The following is a 24,912-nucleotide window of genomic DNA, read 5'->3' as shown; positions in this document are numbered from 1 at the left end:
ACTCATCAGTTAACAGGTGGTTAGGAGAAAATCGTACAAAATTTCGTACAAGTTTTTCTTTCTTTATGATGTCCTTATTAACATTTCCAAAGTCTTATTTTTAAGTGTTTGCATTTTTTCAATTTTTGAAATATATTGTCCAATTTTTTTTTCATCCCAATTGTCCTTTAAAATGCTAACAAAAGTGCAGTTTTGTTGCAATATAGCGATGATAGAAAAAGTTCCATGTTGCGAAAACTACAGAGTGATCTATTCTCTGGTTATAATAATTTTCAGCACATAAAAATGTATATGTGCTGGAAATGGTGAAAGTTGACTAATTTAACATATGTATTCTGTTCTTGAGTTATATTATGGGAAATATTCATAACATTTCATGAATTTTTCTTTGACTAAATAATTTTGTACCTGAAAGCGTTAAATCGACTAACTGACTTCTGCTCTCTCACAAAATTTGTATTAGTGACGCATGGCCTTGTGGTTATGGCGTTCGCTTTGTAATCACATGATCCATTGTTCAGTCCACAGCGTGGGCGTGTTTAGCAAGTGTCTTTACCACAGCTACAGGTCAACCCATGCCATTTAAGGGAAATTTGGTAGGCATTGCCGGTGTATTCCTAATGTATACATTCAGAACAACGTGCCCACATTGATAACAGTGTTTCCAACACTCAAGTGGCTATATCCTGTATAAATATTTGGAATAAATAGTAATATTCATGATATATCTATATATTTTACATATATCTACTCACTAGATGTCTAACCATTTCTAGAACATGCTAGACGCCAAGTGTGTACCAAGCTTAACGAAATTACTATGTTTATGGTGAATTGTATTACGTTATGGTTTTATTGTATGTCTAGATAACAGACCTGAAAGATTGTGAAGAGAAGCGTAATACACTTGAACAAAACGTATGTTTATATGTTTTCACTGTGTAGACGCGTAAGCAATTTGTATGTGAAAATATACACAAAAAGTAAAATTTCGAAAGTATGTTAAACAGATGCAGTCAATGACTTTGACATCAGATAGAAGATCAAAAAAGGGAAATTTTTTTCCATAGCTTGTTGAAGATAAAGTAGTATTGAAAGAGAGATCAGAAGAAGTTACAGTGCACCAAGAAGAATTAAGAAAATGCAATGTGAAATGTGAAGAGGCTAGCGAAAGACTCGAAACTCTGAAAGTAAGTACTATAGTTTCGGTGTTATAGTTGTATCCTGGTTCGGGGTTCAAATTAAATACAAACTGAATATCCATTTTCCATAAATTTTTATACATGCTGCAAACTGGTACTAAAATTATAAGTTTATTAATCCTTTTTGGCTACAGTGACTTTTTGACATAAAAGGGGATTGTATGAGGTGACGCCCATACTGCTGTGTAAATGTTCCACTGTGGAGAAAATCAGATTAAGTTAAGTTTAAAGAATGGTAAGTAAATAAGTAATGGAAACTTTTATTGCCTTAGGGATTCCATCCCAACGGTTAGCTTGTTACATTACTGCCAGTGATACGTATAGCATCTAACTTGCTCGCCTGCCACACAAGCCAGTTAGTAGATGGCAACAACACTACATTTAAAATGCGCCGGGGTGGGGACTCTAACTCGAAACCTTATAATTACAATTACAAGGTAGATATACACTGGCTCTCACATGTGTTGTTTTTGTTGTTAGAGCGAAAATGATCAGCTGGCCGAAGAACTGACGAAAGTAAAAGGCAATAAGAAGCATTATGCAGACAAATTCAAAGAATTGATGATAGCTGTAAAGAGAGCCACTGATGCGTATGAAGAAATTAAAGCTGAATATGAAGTAAGGTCAAAATCTATCAGTGATGTCCTAGCTTTCTTAAAAGAATGAGAAATGGGGCGGGTATTTTCACTACCTTTCAAGGGGTCTTGTTACAATGTTTCCAATCCACCCAATTTAAATATACAGTATTTTCCAGACACTTTTTTTAAAACTAAATTTTTATCTTTAACGTGTGTTTCTCAAAAAATGTATGAGTATTTTTCTCACTTTATTTTCAAAGTGGATGATATGAGTGCGAACAGTTTGGGTGGTAAAACCTGAGAGTCTAGTATGTGGGGAGCCTGTCACCATGCGATTTCATATACATACTTACTTTTTCTCATTTTTGTAGTTATGAGTATGCAGAAACCTTGTCAAAATGGGGTGCTTATCAAACAACGTTAATATACTTATTAGTATTTGGATTATGAGAACTTTTTTGATTTACAGAAAACTCGTTCACAAGCGCTGGAATATTGTGAAGAAGTGGCGACGAGGAGAACAACTCAAAGTTTGGAGAGCGAAATTGAAAAAACAGAAAAGAGAATCCAACGTGAAGAAGTCAGGTATACCTTCACTAGTGTGTAATTTTCCTACTTAAGATAATCATATTGTTAAACTTAGTTAAGTTGCGTTTAAATTTGACGCATTATTTAAACTGATTGAATTAAAAGTTTTTATAGTCTGAGGACTCACTCATTCGTACTTTATATATGCAGCGTTGTAACTCCCTCTGGAATCATTTACTGACAGCAGACCGGCTTGTGTAAGCACGTAGCACGTATCCTTTCCATATAGTTAGAGATTGGGAAAAATCAACTGTTTGAATGGGATTCCCAAGTACGTTAAACGTACTTACTTCCCCACCAATAATGAATGAATGAATAAATGAATGAAAGAATAAATGAATAAAAGCTTTGTTTTACTAATTATCGTTGGGTAGGTGGTAAGGCTTATAGTTATGGCAGTCTTAATTTGAAAGTTTTTAATTTTATTAAATTTTGTTTTTAGGCGTGGCAACTCAGACGAAGTTCGTGAGAATTATCACAATATACTAAGAAAGTATGAAAAAATAAAAGGAGACATCAAGAATAATGAAAAATTAATTAAGGTAACATTGGTTAGGATGCTCGACTTTCGGTATAAAACTTTTTCATCTGTTGTTCACCTACTCTCGAAAAAATGTATTGTAACTAGTTCAAATAGGAAATCCACATATACATCAAAAAGTGGTTTTTGATCAAGAGCAGGTCTGTGGTGCGTGCACATCACTAGAATTGGCTAAATTTAAAGTTGCATTGTGGGTTTTCTGAAGTAATATTGTTAGTAGTATTGTTAAGAGCAGGGCACTCACCAGTAACCAAAAATAGTGTGGGGGAAAAATGCAATTCGGTTTGTGATCAGGAAAAGTCTAAACAATTTACTAAAGTCAGAATTTTTTTAAAACTTATTTAAATAGTTCCTAATACGAGTACTGCATACGTGTCTAGCAGAGTTTACCTAACATAACAAAACAGAACAATGTCATGGGAATGCGCTTCCGAGTAGATACTCCGTTTAGTATTGTAAAGTTCCAATCATAAATTTCCAAATCATGAAATCTCAGGAAAGGTTTGTGCGAGTTCTTAAAAAAGGGCATTTTCATTGTCACTTCTGCCCCACGCAGAAATGTGAGCAAGGTCAGAAAACAAAGACAAAATTTTCGATGTATGTTACAATGTATGAGAAATACAGACAATGAGTAAATTAAAACAAATCTTGTGTGTGATATGGAAAAATATATAAACTTGGACTATGAAAAGCACTATGACAAACTTTATTGTAAGAGAACAATTACATACAATTTAAATGTTTTGTTTCTCTGTTGAACAGCGACTTTCTCTTGTTGATTCGGGTTCGTCACAAAAATTTTTTTTTAAAATTATGAAAATGTATTCCTCACCAAAAATAGCATTTTTTTAAATTGTCACTTGTCAAATGAGATTCGACAGCTGATCAAATAACATTCGCCCAATCAGATTTCAGACAGTAAATTGTTGGTGTGTCTTGTAATTAAAACAAGAAACCGAAACAGTTTGCTCTCACACCACACATGAGAAAGCAAAAATTGTGGATATCTAAATTGCTGCCCCTGAGACTTATCTAGCCAAACAACCTAAGAACATTAAACCTTTGGATAGGCTTGTCTAAATTGAATTACACGTGGCACACTTATAGTACTTCATAAATGGAACAAAATGGCGTCAATAAATTTTTGCTTATTAAAAAAAATATACAACATATTTTCCGGTTTTTACATAGTTCGCATAAAAAAATGCTAACAATTGCCCCCAAAAAATTGGGTTAATCAGGTGTTCAAAATTTACAGAATTATTCCCCTCGATGAAATAATTTTTTTCGTATAAGTTTTAAGTTCTAAGGATAATCCTAACGAAAGTTATTATATTTTTTCGATTGTACGGATTTTATAGTTTTTTGGGGGGTAGTCTGGAGTCATAACCAATATCTCAGGCTCTGACAGGTATGGGAACCAAGGATTTGCCATAAAGGTGCCTAATAGAGAAATTTAAAACTTAGTAAGTATCATAACCATGCAGCATACCAAGAGAGAGTTATTAAAAAACCGACATGGGGAGAGAATCCGCCCCAACCACTCCAGACCGAATAGGGTTAATATATAGTTCAGATTTCTATGTAGCTAACATAGGTCCCATCAACTAATCACATAAAAAACTACATAGAAGTAATAGACAAAGTAGAAAAAGCATTAAATTAGACAAGGAGAAGTGATCATGTGCAAGCGTGAACAAAAGGGTACTAATACACATACTGATAAAAAGAACAGTTGATTTTATTAGTATACTCGTGTAATTATTTTATAGGCCGCTTTTTTTATGTATGCACTTTTTTCCAGTTTTATTTGTATTATATTTTGTTAACTATTCCTTTTACGTTTTTGAAATTTTGAAAGTTAAAAAAACAGGAGTTTTAATTGTGCATAGCGCACCGACAGACTATAAGACTTTCCAAAACACCTCACCTATGTTTTATAGGCTTCCCATAAAGCTCTGGTACGTCGTAGCCAGCGATTTTAAGACTTCCCAAAATACGTCACCTATGTTTTATAGGCTTCCCATAAAGCTCTGGTACGTCGTAGCCAGCGATTTTAAGACTTCCCAAAATACATTACCTATGTTTTTAGGCTTCCCATAAAGCGCTGGTACGTCGTAGCCAGCGATTTTGAGACTTCCCAAAATACATCACCTATGTTTTATAGGCTTCTCATAAAGCGCTGGTACGTCGTAGCCAGCGATTTTAAGACTTCCCAAAATACATCACCTATGTTTTATAGGCTTCTCATAAAGCGCTGGTACGTTGTAGCCACCGATTTTAAGACTTCCCCAAAATACATCACCTATGTTTTATAGGCTTCCCATAAAGCGCTCGTACGTCGTAGCCAGCGATTTAAAGACTTCCAACAATACATTGTTATACGAGCAGTGTATTACTTCCAAATGATGCTCTCACAGAGGGGTTACAGTGGAAAATTGACATTTAATCATGATGCAGAATCCCTTTCCGTTCAGGTATATTTATTATGTTCGTTTTTCCTTCTAGTTCCTTGACTGCGCGATTCGTCGCAGGTCACGAAGTTTTGCGAAATTCCAAAGGCTTCTCACTCTTCGTGCCAGATACTTCTTTGAAATGCTTTTGTCGCAACGAGGTTACGTTGGTAAGATGAAAATCAACCACGAAGAAGAGACCTTAGTTGTTCAGGTAACCAGAAAAGTTATAGATATACAGTGTCACCTGACGGTTTAATGATTGTTTAACGCATGCGCAGAGCAGAAAATACAATTAATCCCGTTTTTGTTTTATGCTAGGAAAAATTATATTTTTAGAAATATTTTGCATAACCTTTTGCAATTTTATTTTCTTCGATTAATTTAAACGCAAAAAAGTGAAATTAAAGTTTTATAATTTCAATAAATATCTTAAGGAAGACGCTGTACGTAAAATACAAATCACCAGTTGTAATAACGACTTTAATATTTGTTAATATTTATTTTTGAAAATTCTGTCTATTGATTTAAAACATCTTAAAGGTGTTGTTTATTTTCTAAAAGGAAGAAAAAAACGAATCTAAATAATGACAAATACCTTTTCTCAGTTCACAAAATTTTATTGTTCCAAAATTTTGCCAATTATTAATTTTGCCAAATTATGAAGTAAAAAAACAATTAAAGTATGGTCTACTTTTTAGGTGAACGTTGAAAATGCAGAAGGAGCTAGTACCAAGGATTCAAAAGCACTCTCCGGTGGAGAGCGGTCGTTTTCTACAATTTGTTTTATCATGGCATTGTGGGATGCGATGGAAGCACCATTTCGTTGTCTTGACGAATTTGACGTGTTTATGGTAACGTAACATTTTCATGCAAGAGCTAACTTCTGTTGTGTTAAAAAATCACCACGAAATTTAGGAATTTTAAACAGTAAAAACTATAGGATGGTATTCTATTCCGAACAGTAATAAGTCTACTATTCATGTATAACACATTCGGTTCCCTGACGCGGCATGTTACACTCTTTAACTACCCTAAGTACTTCAATGTTCCTAAAGGGAATCCGAGGTGATTAAAATGATGTCGAAATTATATTATGTTTGATTTTACGATTTTAATATTTAATTATTCTGCCTAAATTATGACGTCATATAGCATTTGACATGTTAAAGGATAACAATCTAAACTTATAATATAAATTTTAATTATAAGGGTTCTAGAAAAAAAAATTGGAACATTAAGTCTTAAAAATGTTGTTACTAGTACAAGACCCCTTATATTTTTGTTGAGCTCTCTGGAACTTCAGATAAGCTATTTTTAAATTTTAAACGACTCTACAACAAAATTTTAACACCTTATATCACCCCGGATTTACTTTAGAAAAGTCGAAGTTTCTTAAATTTGGGAAATGGGAAAGACTTATATTTTTTTACAAAAACACAACAACAAAAAGGTTGCAAAAAACTGTAACTAGTATTTAAAAGCCAGTTAGCCAATATTTGCCTGTTCACGGGTTTGAAAATTTTCTTAACCTAAAGGAACTCAAAAACGAAGTCTTATTTTTTAAGGTATCCCAATACTATTTTTCTACTGTGTCGTGTAGTCAACATAATTTTTCGTTTCTTGGTGTTATAGGACATGGTGAATCGTCGTATTTCAATGGGGATGCTAATGAAGATAGCAAAAGAACAAAGACATCGTCAATTTATACTTCTCACACCACAAGACATGAGGTAAGTGTGAACAGTTTAAATGCTTTTTTAGGAATTCACGATTTCCACGGCACACGTTTTTAAAGTAAATTTTCTTCTTGTTTAGCTCTGTAGCTGGCAGCGAACGTGTGCGGCTGTTCCGATTAAACGACCCCGAACGTGGACAACAGACGCTCTCCTTCCCGACTGCCTAATTTATTTTTAAACACAACAACATTCCTGAATACACTCCTTCTCTTTTATCTTTTACGATTATTTTTTTTATGTAATATTGGTTTTTTACCTTAAAAAAGTGCTCTTATATTGGTTATTTTCCTATACACAAGACAAAGCGAATATTTTCCGTGAAATAAAAGAAAAATGGTGGCTGCAGTTATTTTCGTTTATGTTTTGTAAATATTGTTTTATAAGTTTAGCCCGCCGCCATTTTCTTGTGTCCCATACCCCAATCTATATATGCCCACCCAGTGACCACTCCTAACGAGATCCCGAGCCTCGCCCACCATCCTGTCTAAATAGTGTGAAATTGTTTTAGTTGTATATTTTTTGCATAACTTTTTTATCGACATAAATGTTTACCTTGTAAAAACGTTACTAAAACTTTATTTTGTTGTTTTTCTTTCTAATATTTATTAAAATACCCTTTACCCCAGAACTTCTTCTGTGTATTTTAATGGCTATCAAATAGTGCCATAAATCATGCAGAACAAAACAGCGCGAATAAAGTGAGATTTTAGATAAAAAAACGCACTAATTAATTGCACTCAAGCGCCCCAAAAATGGCAATCCGTGCTAATAATTTGTGCATCGCGAAAATTTTTCCCAACATTCGCCCTAATACGTTAATTACGTAATCTCAGACTTCTTCCTACTAGTTGAATTCGTTGATTACCTGCAAATAAGGCTGAAAATTATCATTTTTATCGTGTGTGTTGACCAGGTAACTTTAACGTGTTCACTGCATATTTCCAGTAGCCTTGAGTAATCTGCTCACACTTCGTCGACCAAAATTTTCGTCCAATTTTATCAACTAGACTCTTCAACACGTTTATAGCATTCTTAAATTACCGAGAAGCCAAAAAAATTTAGCCACATTTTTTAACAAAACTGGCTTTTATTGCCTTGTAGAAATGTATGAGAATAAAATAAAGAGTAAATTAAAAGTATTGCGCTTTTCTTAAACTAGAAAGGGGGTGGCCTCGATGCAAAAAAAAACGATATACAAATACGAATTCGTGGCATCGATTTTGTTCAATATCTAAAAAAATTACAATTATACCTGCCCTAGATAGGGAATTTATGATCGGAAAGATTTCCCGCCCTCATTTCCCTAAGCAAGCCGAAAAATACATTCAGGAGGCGAACTTCACATATGCACCCTCACGCAGAGTGCTGCCCTGTGCTGTTTGTTGCGTGAGGGTGCATGTGCGAGAAAGTGACCCATATCGATTATATAAAATGGCGGCGAGAGTTGTTGCAAGTGGTAGCTTGAGAAACAATATTGCATCTCCAAAAGTATCATTTCATCTATTGATATGTTGAATACAGTGCCTTGTTAATAATGTAAAAATGTATAGCCTTGTACAAAATTATGTACTATACTCTTCGACATATGCACAAGCATTTTTGTAGACCATCACAGTAATCTAAGAAATCCACAAAAAAATTTGCTTCAAATTTGTAAAAAATTAGTGAAGTTTTCTAAGAAGAATTTTAACGAGCTAGCATGCACTTCTTTAGCCAGCTTCCTACTTTGGACACATTTTAAATCTTTGAAGTCTACCAATTCTTAAAAGCTAGCTAGCTAGTACAGGTTCAAGATAATATTTTGTTATGTTTTATTCATTTTTGACGAAATTTACAAATTTATTAAATGTGTGCCTCCTATCCTGGGCCAATGTATGTGCAGTTTTATACTGGTCTCTGCATTTCTTTGATAAACTCTACAAAGAATTATTGTAGCTAATATGATTTAAAGGGCCAAGCTGTTTAGAAAAATAATATTGTTTTCTATATCACAATTTCCATTGTGGAATGGAAATTACGCTTTTGCTACTGTACACTTGCTGTGTATATGCAACTTGAGAAAAGCATTAGGCGGACGTCAAATATCTGGTGTTAGAGTGACTCTAACACCAAATATTTGTGACGTCTGCCTTATGGTAAATGTATATACATTATTTAAGAATTTTCTACAGGAAAAAAACTGAAGTGTTAAGGTATAAAACGCCTGGGACAAGCAAACAAGTGTCATTTTGGCAAAAAAAATTATGTTAATCAATTAACCTTTATAATATCTATGCATTGACAAAGTTGGAATGTACATCCTTTACAGTAACAGGTCTAAAATTATTGATGACAGAAAATGTTAAAATTTGCTGTTACTTAAATATGACATCATAATTTATGCAGCATAATTAAATTTGAAATTCTTTAAATGTGAATATTTTAAAAACAAAAAGTTAGCCAACTTTTTTGTTAGCCAACTGTTTAAGCTCTATAATATAAGTCCAACATCATTTTATACCTTGGGTTCCCTTTAAAACTGTTAGGAAGGTTTGTAAAAGTTTTTATCTTTACGTCAAGTTAATTCATTTTTTTTAATTTTTCCTTAACATTAAGTAAAGAACTTAAGGTCAAGCTTAAGAAGTTTATCAACATCATATCAGTTACAAAAGGTAGGTATATATATTGTATTGTTTTTGCTTTTTATAAATTCTTCATTTCTAACTTTATCAAACCATTTTTAGCATATAAATGTACATACCATATAAATACCCAAAAAAATCAGTTTTTTTTTACAAAATTTAGCAAATCAGACCATTTTTACTGCAAGTTTAAGATTAAGCTCCAACAAGTGCTGCCTTTTTATTCTAAATTGTTAGAAACATTCTTTTTAAAACTAGTGGCATTAGAAATCTCAAAAGTAGAAGGAGGTGACCGAATTAATGATTTGAAAAAAGTGTCAGAATTTTCCCACAAATTGACTAGTAAGATGTTAAAGATGACTAGTAAGATGTTAAAATTAGATGTTTCTAAAAATATATATAATATTTTGTTTATTTCACAAATTAATCCAATGTATCAGAACTTTTTGTGGTGTCATTTCCATTAGTATAGTAACCACCTGTGGTTCTACATGATATTTTTTAACAAGTTTCAGTGGAAAACAATCAAAAGCAATCTGATTCAATTTAAAGGGATTTCTGCATTGAAAATGATATTTTAAAAAGTTGTTTATCAAGTCCTTTGAATTTTTTTAAACCATATTTTTTCGTTTTCAAGGTATTCAAGATTTAAATATTTAACATCTGAGAACTTATGATGACATAAGTACTTTTCTAAAAAATACTGACATTACATTTCTACCTTTAATTAAAGATGGGATCACTTTTAGCTACAAAACTGTCAAGATATCATCAAGAGCATAAATCCAAACTTCTAAAAAGTGTTGATATTTTGCAAGTTTGCAATATATTTAAATTATTAATTTATGCTAACTACCTTATTACATCATCAATGATGATGTCATAAGGTCAGATGGAAAAAAATATTTTTAAAAAATTCTAAAAGACTTGATAAACATTTTTTTATCGTCTTTAACATACAAAAATATAATTTTCAATACGGGAATCCCTTTAAATTGTTTTGAATTTCTAATCAGCACAGAGGATTTACCAAACTCTCCTCTTTTTCCAGTGTTGTTCATAAATATCAATACAAAAATATGAGTCTATAAAAAGAAAATGTTTGGCTTGCCGAACCTTACTATGGCACATTTACTTTCAAGAAAGTTTAACCCAAAGCTAACCAAACAAAAATGAAGTCATTTTCACTTTGTTGCAACTGAAGAAGATTTAGTAAAATTAAAATGCTTATACTTTGTTAATGCCATATTACCAGACAGCTAGCTATTCATCATTGATGTTAATTTTTTAAATATCTATACAAGTCTACAAATGGAGAGTGGGATGTTCAATCAATCACATCGATAGCAAATTGACAGTTTTAAGCTTGGAATATCATGGTAGTTTCACAATAAGTGAAACGTCAAATTTAGGGGTAAAATCATATATGCGTTTCTTTTATGAAATGGTATTATGTTCTGACCTACAAATATTGAGTAAGATACCAAATTTTTTTAATACCAAGTGTGAGGTTTCGCATCAATTTCAACTGCTATGATAATTTTATGTGTTTTTTAGAATGCTCTGATTGTAAGTTCTGCTCGGACTCCAATTGGTTCTTTTCAAAGTTCCCTCAGTGCACTGTCTGCTTCACAGCTAGGAAGTGAAGCTATTAAAGAAGCCATATCAAGAGCAGGAGTGCAAGCCCATGATGTACAAGAAGTTTATATGGGAAATGTATGTATTGCTGGTGCAGGACAAGCTCCAGCCCGTCAAGCAGCGCTCGGTGCTGGTACGCTTATAGTTTGTTTCCTTTCATTAAAATTTTGATGTGTTATAGTGTTACAAGAGCAATTGCGATTAATTTAATCTGTAATGTTCATTATTTTATTTTTTGTGGCTTTCAAGAAAGCAGAACATTAGAACATCTCCCTTTCTGTGTTTTTGTTTTTACTACTGAGAAAATGAGTGGTACCAGTCTCGTGTAGTAGTGTGGAAATTTCTGAGTACCTTACCTACCTTAAAAATAGTATCCTTTAGTATACAATACTAATATACTGCTATTTATTACGAAGTTTTACGAAGCCAGATTTTTATTCAGAAGTTTTAGCTAGCTGGAATTTATTTAAAAAAAGAACTGATAGATAAAGTGTTTCTATTGACATAATGTGTATGTTGGGTTTTATGTACTGTTGACAGTACATAAAACCCCTTTCTTACTTTCGTAAAATATATAATGTGAGCACGTTTTGCACACAAGTTTCCATCACATAATTTTCTGCAATAAGACACGGTTTATTCACTCATACTTATAATTAAGCAAGACAATTTTTTTTCAAGGCTAATTATTAACATAAAAATGGTACATTAATGGCAGTAATTTATTTGCTTTATCTCAGAATTACGTAACAAGGCTAAGCACTTAAACTAAATATTTTAACCTTGACGGTCTATTTTACACCTTCAACAATTTTTCACATAAATAAACGAGAAGATGCGATCTTCTGGCATAAAGAACTTACGAGATGTATATCTACACTTTTATTGCTTAATTGCATCATAAGATCTTTCACATTTTACTACAGTGACTCATTTCTTGTCTTAAGAATAATTGCGAAGCTAAATTTAGTCACAACTATAAAAACATTATAACTTTCCATGCGTAACCAAATCTTGCATCTCTTGACCAACATCAGCATCAAACTGACACGCCTAAGATGGAAGAATTGTTCGAAGAGGAAAATAACATTAGCTTAACTTTTATAAAAATAAACCCGTATACTGTAAGTATTAGTCTCCTTTACACTTTTATTTGCAACAATTCCACTTTGTTTTGGAAACAACAAGTATAACTCAGACTGCTCATTAATGATAGCCGTGTGTGTCTGAACTAGTGGTTTAATATCCAGTCCTCTAGGATTGAACTTTGTAGTGAACAAAACTGTTAGTTCATTGCCAACATGATGCTGACATTAGCACAAGGGAATTCAACAACATTCTTAAACGTTCTGCATATTACATCATTATTATTCCCGTTTTAATTACATGGTTTTGCTACTCATATTTCTATTCATACTTATTGTCGCTGCCGCAAATACGTCGAAGACGAATTGCCACACCTTTTTCTGTACCATTCATATGTCACATATGGTCTATTGTAAACTTCAAGTCCTGATTAACGGAGTTTGTGCATTTAAAAAACAGTTGCGATTTTTCATGAGAGCCACACCGTAAAAAGAATCGTCTCTGTAGCATCATTAAATTATTATATAGAGAAAGTTTAATAAGATTTCCAGGTTTTTACATGGACATTTACATAAAAGGAGTTCATGTTAGCATACATATTCAAGCTTATGTGTAACAAGAATAATTTTTTCCTGCTTGTTCTTAGGTATTCTTAAAAACACAGCAATCGGTTTTTTCGTAGTCGTTTTTTTAAATTTTAGTTTTTAATTTATTTTGCGTATTTTGAGACTTTATTAAGGCCTTGATGTTTACGATTTGATCTACAGGCCTGCCACAATCCACTCCTTGTTGCACAATAAACAAAGTATGCGCATCAGGAATGAAGTCAATCATGATGGCTGCACAAAGTATTATGTCAGGCTCACAGGTAAACTCTTTTTTCATTGACAAGGATGTTTGTCAAATATTGTGTTGTTCTAGTGTTGTGGCATTAAAATTAAAAATTAGGTTAGTATTTTTTAGAGGTTGCCTGTGTGCTTCCATTTCATATTTGATTGCTAATGCCGTTCTACCTAAATAGCAAAGAATGGCACGACAGTAATTGATTGGTTAGCATTTTTCTGTAGCATATTAACATTTTCAACCCATTCCATGTGAGGGAAATTGGGTAGGCTAGCCGGTGTATACCTAACGTATAAATTCAGGACACAGGACCCACATTTATAACAGTGTTTCCAACACTGAAGTGGCTATATCCTGTATAAATATTCGGAATAATAATAATAATAACCAACTTCCATTTCGTGTATACGAAACATCTGTTTAGTGTTTTAGTGTCATTCAAACAAAAAATCAATTAATATAAATTACAGGAATAAAATAAAATTTAAGGTCAAAATTTTAACGTTGTGAATATTGTACCATCAATTATGTGAAATTATAGTCAGTTTAAAAATATTTACAGGATATTATGGTAGCAGGTGGACAAGAGAGTATGTCCAATGTCCCGTTTTATTTGAAACGTGAAGCTTTAAAATATGGTGGAAATATGTTAATTGTAAGTAATTTTTCTTTTTTTTTTTTTTGTAATCCTTTGCAGTATTTATTATTTTGTATTGGCAGACTATATTTTAAAAAACTTTCACTGACGAAAAAAAGACTTTACGAGAAAAAAAATTCTAAATGTCAAGACGTAATTAATTATTTTTTATAAAAATCCTTAACAATGTAAGTTTCAATGAAAGGAGCTATACACAGTTGAACCTTCTAAAATCTGATATTTACAATATGATTATAGGATGGGATTGTATTAGATGGACTAACAGACGCGTATGATCACATACATATGGTAAAAGATTAATAATTTCACTATTCATTCAACTTTGTTGTGTAATAAAGTTCTTAAGACTGAATGAAACTCACCCTGCAACTGGACATAATTGAGGTGAGCCCAGCTTTTTTGTGGACTTGTGTTATTTTAATTAGGGGGCGTGTGCTGAGCAGACTGCAGCAAAATACGGTGTGACACGAGATGAGCAAGATGCGTATGCGAAGGCTTCATACATTAAGACAAAGACGGCTTGGGAGGTAATTTATCCTTTTTGATGCTTCAGTAAAAGCCTTTTTCTTCTTTTTTAAAACAAAAAATTGCTCAGTCTTATATCTTTTATCTACTGTAAAATTCATGTTTTTTTTGGTCTTTTTTAGAACGGAATTTTTGATAAAGAAGTTATTCCAGTTTCGGTTCCTAATAAACGAAAAGGTAGCTATTTTTCAATTTCTGCGCGCATCGCAAATCCTATCGGTTCCGCATTTCTTGCAAAACTCGATAAACAGACCTATCATTTTACGCTTCTAATTTTACTTCTTTATAAATTGTTTTGTTTTTGAACCAGATTTTATTGTTCAACAAAATCTTTTTAATGCTTTAAATTCTTAACAACATTTACAAGAATTTGTTTTTAACACTTGCCTCTCAAAATGTTTATCTTTTGTTTGTTTGTTTCACGTTCAATATTTTGAAATGTGCTCTCAAGCGCAGGTAAATAGGGGTCACTATGAAATATATTGTCGCTTAAAAAAGCACTGTGGGAGGGTTGATTATACTCGAATAAAAAAGTGAATGAAAAATCAAAGCAATTTCTATGACGTCGTAATTTTTTTTTGTTTTTTTCACAAAGGTTTATTCAATAGAAAGAACACGTCTTGGGCCTTAAATAGGTTACAATGAAAGTAAAAATAAGTGTCGCTCACCATGGTTAGGCGGCAAAAATCTTTTTAATTTAAAAATGCTCTGAGTTTCTTAAAACAGCTTTCTTAATACCTTAAAATATATTTTAACTAAAATATACCACGACCCTCCCTGTATGGGGTTACTAATGGCTTACTGCAGCTGGACTTCAAACGCCAAACTTAATCTAAAACGTAATGATAGATTTTTCTAAGAAACATCTCATTATGTTTCAGCAAAAATCTCTTCGTTTCTATGCTATTTAGTATAAGGTTTCCCCGCTTGTTGTATGCTATTGTCTTTATTGCGGAAATTGTTAAAGACCTAGGGCTTCTTGGTTTATATTTAAGGATAACCTTCTTTAATTCATTTTTTTAATTTAAAAATCTGATGCCGTAAAAATGTTTTTTATAAACTTTTAAGGTAAAAAACACAAAAATAAATAAGGATACAGAATAAGGCAATCCTGGCTGGGGAAAGGGACAAAACATGTCACACACATATGTGCGTGAAAATATGATTAGATATCATCATATTTCCACGGACAACCTTTATCCAGCGTATATTAATTTAATTTTTTTTTCTATTTTGAAAATTCTTTTAGTAAATATAATACATCTTCATGTAAGGAATTTATTTGTCTTTCAGAAGGTATATTTTCAAATTATTATCTGGTGATTTAGACACATTTCAAATACACTAAGTGTGTGTCAAAAGGGTTATCGTATCCTTAAAGTTTAAAAATTTCGAATCTGTTTTTTAGGTCAACCTGCAACACTTGTTTCAATTGATGAGGAGTTTACAAAAGTAAATTTTGACAAGATGTCTTCTTTAAAAACGGTTTTCAAAAAGGACGGTACTATCACAGCTGCAAATGCCAGCACGTTGAACGATGGCGCATGCGCGACTGTTATCATGTCAGAAGAAGCAACCAAACTACACGACACAAAACCTTTAGCGAGAATCGTTGCATTTGCTGATGCTGCATGTGAGCCGGTACATTTTGGTGCTGCGCCATCATTGGCTACAAGCAAGGTTGCTATAGTTACTATTTTTATTTTAAGTGGGTATTTAGTTAAATTATCCTTGTTACAACGTATAAATATATTGATCTTATCTTATTGTCTTCGGATCAAGTTAAATTGGCCACACTAAGAGACTGACTTACTAACTCATACAGGTTACTGTTCAGCTTTTTTTGTGATGCTTATAGTACTGCGAATATTTGTTCTGACCTTAGTCTCTAGTTGTTTGCGTGTTATGATGTGGTATACAACCTTTATGAGTGAATAATAGATATTTTCGGTTTTTTTTAGGTTTTGCAGAAAGCTGGCATGACATTAGATGACATATCAATGATTGAAATAAACGAAGCATTTAGTGCTGTTGTATTGTTAAATATAAAGGAACTTAATTTGGATACTGAAAAAGTGAACAAAAATGGTGGTGCTGTATCTTTAGGACATCCAATTGGCATGTCTGGTGCACGAATAGTCAGTCACATGGCACATCAATTGGAAACAGGTCAATTCGGTCTTGCTAGTATTTGTAATGGCGGGGGAGGCGCTTCTGCGATGATTATTCAAAAGTTGTAATTTTTATGTTTTTTTAGTCTTCGGTTGCGACTTTCCAATTTGTGTTACCTCATTCAACTCATCTGTTATCTCCTTTAAGCGATTTAAATGCTGTTAAATATTTTTGTTTGTTTGTTCATTGCGTATTAAGCAACTCTCAATAAAAAATTTCACATTTTGCGTGGAATTCGTGCAACATTGGAAGTCATTTCTTGAAATTATATTATTTGTACTAGGATAATTTTTGCAATGATTTTTTTTGGATAAGCTCCTCGCTATGAGAGATAATTTTATTTATGTCATCGCTAATATTTTGTTTGTGCGTTGTACAAAATGTATAACTAGCGAAATGACTAAAGAAACAGAATTGTATTTTTTGATTAGATCAATGGACCACATTCTAAATCCTCAACTCCCAAATCTATGACAACATTGATTGTTGGAATCGAAAACATGATGTTATCCGTTTGGTTTAATGTATTATAGCGTTTGATTTGTTCAATGGCACCCACAACTCGGATAGCCTGTCAATGTTTTTATAATTGTTTTAATTAGTGTGTTGTTCGTCTTTCAGAAAAGTTCACTTTCAAACAAAACTTACGGATGTTAAAAGCAGTTCAAAATTTTAACCATTTTGGAAGAAATTTTACGAAATACAGAAGCATGTCTAAGCACGCTGTTCTCGATTTTCATTTAAGCGATGTCCAAAGTATAATACCGCAATTAACATCAAAGCAGCATAAAGGTGAAGCTGGTCGGATTGGTATTATAGGAGGTAGCAGAGAGTATACAGGAGCGCCATATTTTTCTGCTATGACAGCGCTTCGTCTTGGCGCTGACTTAGCACATGTGTTTTGTTCTCAAGATGCTGGTACTGCAATCAAGTGTTACAGTCCTGATCTGATTGTGCATCCAATTCTAAATGACTCAGATGCGTTTGAACAGCTGGAAAATTGGTTGCAGCGGCTACACGTGGTTGTTATTGGTCCTGGCTTAGGGCGGGACGACACCACAGTCGAATTGTCTTATCGTATCATACAAAAGTTAAAATCTAGTGGCGTAACTACAATCATTGATGCAGATGGCTTGCATGTGTTGACGAAGTTTCCAGATTTAATGGAAAACTTCTCAACTGCTGTTGTAACACCGAACGAAATTGAATTTCAAAGATTGTGCTCTGCTGTATCAATTGAAATCGACGAAGATGCAGATTTTAACTTTTCACAACGTTTTAAAAATGTTACTGTTGTTCGGAAAGGCGCTGTTGACAAGATATTTAATTCAGAATTTAAAACTGTTGCTATTGGTGGAAGCAATCGACGATGTGGAGGACAGGGTGATATATTGTCTGGAGCCATCGCAGTTTTTAGTCATTGGGCAGAGATTTCGAAAAATGAACACAAGACACTTCTTGCGGGGTATGGTGCCTGTAGGTTCACAAAGAAGCTGAACGAAGTTGCTTTTGTTGAGAACGATAGAGGGATGATAACTAATGACATGGTTGCGAAAATTCCTTCTGTATTTAAACAACTGTTTGAGGAAGTATGATGTGGAAAAAAATATTTTATTTTTGTAAAAGGTACCAACTGTCTTGATAAAATATTTATGTAAATAAGAAGTTTTTTTCGACGTATATTAACTGTATTTTTTAGAAATACAAGCCTCTTGTTTGTTCCTTTTTCAATGGATTTCTTGAGCAATGATCTTTTCTGTTCTTAGCTTAGTAGGAAAGTTTTTGTAAGTAAATATTTATTAGTCTGTGGTTAGGCCCGGATTATTTTTTTGTGCTTAATATGACAGTAACTATTTTAAGCTTTCCAAAAAACTGCATTATTTATTGTGTATTATGTATACAAATTCTCTTTACTAATTCTTTAAATATGAACCTTAACACGTACGAAAATGGTATTGACTTGTTATTTAAATTGCAAAAAGGTCTGCAGAAATTTTCAGTTAAACCTCATGATTTTTCATCAGCTTTTGTTTTTAAACTAATTTTGGGTTGCCCTGTTGAAAGAGTGTGCGAGTTCAAACAAACGGTTTTTGCATATCTTGGAAAAATTTTAGGTAACATCCCACTAGACGTCTAACTGGCGTTAATCACATGTTAAACGCCTCATTTAGGCGTGATCTACAAATTACCTGTGGACGTTCACACTATCGCCTGATCATAGATAGAGAGAGAAATGATAGAAACAGCTGAGAGCCTGGATGCGTAGGATTGGTTGTCCATTCAGCGGGGCCTTAAAAAAATTTTTAGGAACCGAAAGGAATGCTTTGTTTTTATTTTTAACTAATAGAAATACAGTATTAATACGATCTTTGCAAGGCCTGCTACATACAAAGTATTCTTCACGTAGCTAGAATGCCCCCTCAGTTCAATCAACAAAACGTGAAGCTAGGTAATCGTGTAGTGAAGTCTGAAACACACCTGTTAAGAATTGTTGTATTTCCGATAGCTAGTTTAGTCAGTCAATTTTCTTCAAAATATCTTACCGCCCTCTTTCAAAATGCCTAAATTCTAAAACTGAAGAGCCAATAGGTTCAAACCTTTTTTATACTATTTCATTTGGCCAGTGTAAAAACACCACATATTAATTAAACTAATACCTTTATTTCACCAGTTGTTAACTAAACATGACTAATAGTTGGTACTGTTGGATTTTTTCGCGATTAGGATTTCTTCTCATTACTTAATGCTCTCAGTTAAACATCTTAGTTTTAACAATAACTAAACTGGAAAATAAAAATGACATTGGTTTCGACGCGTTTCAGGTTACTAAAGCAGAAAACGAGCAGAATCAACTACGAAACGACAGAAAGCTAAAAAAAACAACGAGAATACATTGACAAAAATTAAGCACAAGTTTGGAACATCTAAAAACTCAAAGGTTAATATTTTTATTTCTCAACTAATGGTTGTTGATTTGTATGATGGAATTTTCTATAGTATAATAGTGTTACATGTGAATTTTTTATTTGTTCAGGTTCATTGTTAATTTGAAAGTGTATCATAATAATTGAGATTTGAATTTTAGAATTTTTAAAAATAGACGTATTCTAAAAAGTTGCGCCGCACCGTCATGTCAGCTTTACGCAGAATCCGATTTTTACGGATTTTGTTTTTCGTTGCACGCAGCTTAATTTCAGAATCACGACAATAAAGTTTATTTGGAAATACCGGTTGTTTATCTGTGCTAAGTGCTCAGCCCGGTGTCACAATTTTCCGGAAACTTATTCCACAAAATAACATAATATTGGCTAATTGCGTTTGCTATGAAGGGTTAAAGGGGAATTAAGCCCAAATTTTTTTTCTTCGGAAATATCTTTTACAAACCCTACTTATTTTGATGGTATATAAAAAAATTGAAATTCTTTGAATTTACATCCCTTTTCTAGCATAAAAGTTGACAACAGTAATCGCCATGTTTAAATCATAAAAAATCTGCGATGGAGATCTATGACGTATTTTACGCTCATTTCAATTTTTTGATCTCTTCATCTTTTTTAAAGTTGTTTACACAATGTGAACAAACGTAACAGCGTATTTGTTGATGTTATCTTTCTTCCAAAAACGATGCCTACTTGTAAAGCTTATGGCTGTAGAAATAGTACTGCGAAAGGAGAGGTGAAGAAGTCTTTTTTTATGATTCCTCGACCGAACAGTAACGAAGAAAAGTTGCGTTGTTTGAGATGGATAAACAACATGGGTCGTGCCGATGTGAACATCAATACGTTGAAATTTGGTAAAGACGCTGTGTTATGCGAAGATCATTTTCACCCAGATTGTTTAAAAAAAGAAATAACATTGCCGGAATATTTTACGAAAAGAAAAAAGAAAGAGTTAGTACCGGGGGCAGTGCCAACAAAATTTTCGCACAAAACATACGATGAAATAAACATGGACGGCACAAAACATTTACAGCAACGAAAATTATCTGTTAGACGAAGTGAAGAATTAGCACGTTCTGAAGTTGGTCACTTTTTTCTAACATATAATTACATCAGTTTTCTTTCTATTTTTTATCTAGACTACCTCTGGAGTGTTTTCAAATGATATTGTTTAGGTCCTGTTTACACTGAGTTGTATTTAATTTTGTGTTTTACAGCTTATCGGCCATCTGCTAACGGAAAACGAAGTTTCTCAAAACGAAACTGTGAATGTTCAAACAAATCCAACTTTGGTTGAAGAAGAAACCATCATGATCATAAATGTGAAGGATGTAAGTCACGCTGTAACTGATTTTGATTTGTTGCAACTTTTTTTTCGGTAAAACTTAGTTATTTTATCTTTCAAGATTATTGAACCAACCCACAAGAACGTTGGAGTTCAATGTAAAATATCACTAAGCGACTTAAACAGAAGCTGTCAAACTGATCGGTTAGAATCATGTGACTTTGAAGCGCAAGCTCCCGAGTATTATTCCATTTATGCTAATTACGTTGCTGTGGTAAACGATCACGCATATTCCAAAGAAAAAACTGTTTGCTCCACTCCTTCTAAAAGAAAGCACGTTTGTGAGGACGTCTCACTCTCTCCTATAAACTTGTCATTACAATCCTTACCAACTGACGATGAAAAAGATTCTGATTACATCGCTGAAAGTGCAGAAGAGTCAATCAATATTAGTGATGCTCATGAAACCGAACGAAGCATTTTAAAAGAAAAGAAATTTGTTGTTTTCGAAAGCATGCTAGATGAAATATTTAACTTACTGCCCTGTCGTTCATGTGATGGAACCGCAACCAGTATCGAAAAGCGTGAGCAGGGAACGTGTACTATACAAAGGGTATTGCATCAATGAGCATGTGGTTTTTGACTGAAAAAGTCAACCCATGCTTGGAAAAATGCCAGCATTTAATTTGTTGCTATCCTCTGCAATATTTTGTTCAGGTAAAAAAAATCTTCTTTTGCATGCTGCATGATGATATGCAAATTTACAGCAGGCTATGCCATGTTTTCAAACGGGTTGAAAGCAACCTCATCTCTCGGACATGTTGACTTTTTGTTATTTTCGCTGCTCATATAGCACGCTGCAGTCTGGATCACCTAAAATCATATATTACTATTTTAGGAACACATATGAAAGGGGGAAGAAAGTTGCGAATTTTTCTGGTTTAAATTTTGTCAATCAACGAACATACTATGATGTTCAGCGATCACTGATAATCCCAACTGTAAACGACCATTTCGTGAAAAATATTGCCAGTGCAAGAGAGGATAGTCGGGGAGAGAATGAAGCATGTCTTGGCGATGGCAGATTTGACTCACCTGGTAAATCTGCCAAGTATTGCACATATAGTTTACAATCGTCAGCGTCTAACAAAATTGTTGCGACAACCACAATCCAAACAACAACCGGTAAAGGTTCGGCGCCCTTGGAGTTACAAGGCTTCAAAAATTGCCTTGAGCAGTTAAGGTCCGATAACTATCCTGTAGGAAGAGTTGCCACGGACCGAAACAGGCAAATCGCTAAATGGATACGTGAAAACAGGTTAGATATCATGCATCGGTATGATCCATGGCATTTTGCTAAGAACATCAAAGCCAAACTTAGACCATTAGTAAAACGAAAAGATAGGCGAATATTACAGGATTGGATCAAACCAATAGGAAATCATCTTTTCTGGTGTGCCGAAAACTGCCAAGGTGACCCAGAGCTGCTGGTGCAAATGTGGAAGTCGATACTTCAACATGTTACGAATAAACATAATTTCGCGAAGCAATATCCCAAGTATCCCAGGTGCCGACACGAAGCCTATTCTAGTGCTGAGGCACGAAAGAAGAAGTGGATTGAGAAACATTCGCCAGCGTATAATGCATTGGAAGAAATCGTCCTTGATAAAAAAAACTTGAAGGATATGGAACTTCTTTGCGAACCATACCACACAGGGGGCGTGGAAGTTTTTCACTCACTGATAACAGCGTACGCACCAAAACGGCAACATTTCGAGTTGAATGTGATGAACGCCCGAGTGAAGTTGGCTATCTTGGACCATAACAATAACGTTGGTCGAAAGCAGGCTGTTGTAAAATGCGCGCGTAAAGGGAGTCAGAAGGTCGGTGAAAAAAAGTGGAAGTTTGTCTCAAGCAAATTGAATAAAGAGTGGGTCGCGAAACCTGTGAAAGAACCCAAGTCTTTCAGTTTTGTTGATGCGATAATGAATGACATAATTGAAAGAAAGGAGAGTGGGGTAAAGGTAAAGATCTGTGGTAAAGAAGTTGTAAACAAGCTTAAACCTCCTTGCGACCACGTAACATTGCCCACACGGCCAGACCTGACACTTCGAAAATTTTAGAGAAACGGAATTATGCAAAACGATTCAAAAAATAACTCTGGTCCGTTGTGCTTTATTTCGCTTTTTTGTTGTTGTTATTGTTTGTTTAAAAATGTTAAGTCCCGTTATATGTCAACAAATTCTTTGAATCCAGTATATTTTCCATCTGAATCAGGAAATTCTTCCCTTATTTTCCGCACAACACAAGCTGGAATCACCACGCGACATCCTTTTCCAAGCCTTTCATAATAATGTACCCAGGCCGTGTACTGTCGGTAACTGGTGTACCTCATTTCCCTACAACGGAATCAAAGTTTATGTTATAGTGTAAACCAGGATAAAATATTCGAAAGAAATTATTTATTCATCAAAACTTCTTTGAAACAAATTGTTATTTGAGGCACATGGGCTCTCCTCCTTTTTCATTAGATATTCAAGGAATGATATTATTTTTAATTTAATTAAATAATCTGCGATGGTGTGTATTTTCATAGCGCATGGACCTGTAAGATTATAAAGCGAAAAGTGAGAAGATAAGAAGAACGTTTTATTTGTGTGTGACAATGAGAAAAATGGTCTGTGAAAATATTTACGAGAAACATATTTTTTGAAGAAAGACTTACTTATTAGTATATGTGGAGAGTTCGTTATATTTTTTCTGATATCGTCGATGTCGTATGCTGGCTGTCTCTAACACTGTGCGGTTCAAACATAAAATTTCAAAATCCTTGTGCATCGTGATGCACTTGTTATCATTCAACTTGTCGTTCAATAAATTGAAAAATTCTTGGCAACACTTGCATTCCACAAGAGTGAAGCAATTATAAATAACGCAACATGTACAAGTACACCAATGCAAATTTTCAAGTCTGCTTGAATTGAATTCGTCTTCTTCGCTATCACTAGATTTATAAGTCACTTTTTCAAGTTCTGCTTTGGAGTATTCAGGCTCATTCATGTAACATCCTGTTACTGACGTTTCGCTAGAGTCACTTGAATATTCTACTTCTGAAATAGGAGAGTTAGAGCAGGAGCTTGAATTTTCCATATCTCGCTGCTTTTCGCTCAGCGCAAGCTTATGCTTCTTCAGCGTAATATACGTCACGATATAACAGTCTCCAGAATCAGCCGTGGCTTCAAAAAATTTAAATGGCGCTTACCGTTCGCTCATAGAAGGTGTAACTTTTATATTAAAATCAATCCAAATAATATTTATTTTTCAAAATTTTGACCAGAATTTGGGAAACGAACATAATGTTAACCGAAATAATGCTATTTAAGTTTGAGGCTTAGTTCCCCTTTAACAAAGGTTGCAAACTGCATTTTTATTTCCGTTGCAGTAAACTTATTTTTTGGAAAATGATAACACTTGAAACATTTTGTAATGTGCGCTTTACCTGTACCGCATACCTGTACTAAAGCGCTCTACCTGAATATGTGGCAGTTTGCGACTCTTACTTGTGGCTTAACCCTGTGTTTGATGCTGGTTCTCCATGCCAGGAAAAGATAAGCAAAGCTAATAACTTTGAGGTCACATTATTTGGAAACGGGTGAAAATAACTGATATCCTCTCCAGTGTGGGTTCTAGGGACTACCTGGAATCAATTTTCTAAAGCGAGGTTGCGGGACAAAAGGGGTGAGACGTCATTCCAAAAAATTTAAAACCCAAATATCTCTTCACTGTTTGTCTAAAGCAAACAATTTTTTTTTAAAAAAATGCTTATTCACGAGTGACTGCTTGTGTCAACAATAAATTCAAGTGACGAATCTTTCATTGTTCTTCTAGATAAAAGGATTTTCCACAGCCTCATGACTCGTAATTATTATTACACCATTAACTCTTTGTTTTCCATGCCTTTTATACTCGTTTTTATGCCGTTCAACTTGTTGCCGATGTCGTTTCACTAAATAGACCCACGGCCAAAATTTGATACAACCGGAC

The 24,912-nt window shown here is 33.8% G+C and overlaps 6 protein-coding genes across 9 annotated transcripts in view; 5 read left to right on the top strand and 1 right to left on the bottom strand.

The window, feature by feature from the left end:
* The window catches only part of LOC130645629 (structural maintenance of chromosomes protein 6-like), a 33,112-nt gene extending 25,433 nt beyond the window's left edge, over positions 1-7,679 (top strand). Inside the window, exons 23-31 of one of the 3 annotated variants that reach the window (XM_057451670.1) lie at positions 868-918; positions 1,071-1,190; positions 1,683-1,820; positions 2,250-2,365; positions 2,811-2,910; positions 5,418-5,576; positions 6,064-6,216; positions 6,998-7,095; positions 7,181-7,679. In XM_057451670.1, the coding sequence (XP_057307653.1) occupies positions 868-918; positions 1,071-1,190; positions 1,683-1,820; positions 2,250-2,365; positions 2,811-2,910; positions 5,418-5,576; positions 6,064-6,216; positions 6,998-7,095; positions 7,181-7,268 (1,023 nt within the window). In that variant the 3' untranslated portion in view covers positions 7,269-7,679. Of the gene's footprint in view, positions 1-867; positions 919-1,070; positions 1,191-1,682; positions 1,821-2,249; positions 2,366-2,810; positions 2,911-5,001; positions 5,059-5,227; positions 5,387-5,417; positions 5,577-6,063; positions 6,217-6,997; positions 7,096-7,180 lie in introns of those variants that run through there. The other 2 variants (XM_057451671.1, XM_057451672.1) reach the window with 2 other exon arrangements.
* Positions 7,680-8,458: 779 nt separating this feature from the next.
* LOC130645625 (acetyl-CoA acetyltransferase, mitochondrial-like) lies at positions 8,459-17,076 on the top strand. Its single transcript, XM_057451663.1, has 10 exons — positions 8,459-8,589; positions 9,702-9,752; positions 11,280-11,493; positions 13,214-13,314; positions 13,852-13,944; positions 14,185-14,235; positions 14,373-14,474; positions 14,595-14,649; positions 15,881-16,152; positions 16,434-17,076. The coding sequence occupies exons 1-10, from the start codon at positions 8,533-8,535 to the stop codon at positions 16,710-16,712; spliced, it is 1,275 nt and encodes a 424-aa protein (XP_057307646.1). The 5' UTR covers positions 8,459-8,532; the 3' UTR covers positions 16,713-17,076.
* Positions 17,077-17,143: 67 nt separating this feature from the next.
* Positions 17,144-18,369, top strand: LOC130645627 (ATP-dependent (S)-NAD(P)H-hydrate dehydratase-like). Its single transcript, XM_057451666.1, has one exon. It carries the CDS (start codon positions 17,295-17,297, stop codon positions 18,237-18,239), a length of 945 nt encoding a protein of 314 aa, XP_057307649.1. The 5' UTR covers positions 17,144-17,294; the 3' UTR covers positions 18,240-18,369.
* Positions 18,370-19,795: 1,426 nt separating this feature from the next.
* Positions 19,796-21,905, top strand: LOC130645626 (THAP domain-containing protein 1 A-like). 2 transcript variants are annotated; one of them, XR_008982718.1, is made up of 4 exons: positions 19,798-20,664; positions 20,801-20,914; positions 20,990-21,585; positions 21,767-21,905. XR_008982718.1 is itself a non-coding variant. In XM_057451664.1 (3 exons), the coding sequence occupies exons 1-3, from the start codon at positions 20,269-20,271 to the stop codon at positions 21,494-21,496; spliced, it is 1,017 nt and encodes a 338-aa protein (XP_057307647.1). In that variant the 5' UTR covers positions 19,796-20,268; the 3' UTR covers positions 21,497-21,728. The 2 variants fall into 2 exon arrangements, 1 of the variants encoding a protein (XP_057307647.1); XM_057451664.1 differs by lacking the exon at positions 21,767-21,905 and having other exon boundaries at positions 19,796-20,664; positions 20,990-21,728.
* On the top strand, positions 21,687-22,991 carry LOC130646082 (uncharacterized). Its single transcript, XM_057452220.1, has one exon. The coding sequence runs from the start codon at positions 21,687-21,689 to the stop codon at positions 22,989-22,991; it is 1,305 nt and encodes a 434-aa protein (XP_057308203.1).
* Positions 22,992-23,095: 104 nt separating this feature from the next.
* On the bottom strand, positions 23,096-24,018 carry LOC130646081 (P2X purinoceptor 7-like). The gene is made up of 2 exons (XM_057452219.1): positions 23,594-24,018; positions 23,096-23,267 (listed from the first exon to the last, which is right to left on the bottom strand). The coding sequence occupies exons 1-2, from the start codon at positions 24,016-24,018 to the stop codon at positions 23,096-23,098; spliced, it is 597 nt and encodes a 198-aa protein (XP_057308202.1).
* Between the last annotated feature and the right edge of the window lie 894 nt (positions 24,019-24,912).

Source organism: Hydractinia symbiolongicarpus, chromosome 5 (genome assembly GCF_029227915.1).
Source record: "Hydractinia symbiolongicarpus strain clone_291-10 chromosome 5, HSymV2.1, whole genome shotgun sequence".
Lineage (NCBI taxonomy): Eukaryota > Metazoa > Cnidaria > Hydrozoa > Anthoathecata > Hydractiniidae > Hydractinia > Hydractinia symbiolongicarpus.
Note: the sequence above shows the minus strand (reverse complement) of the source record. Positions and strands in the feature narration are given on the sequence as shown.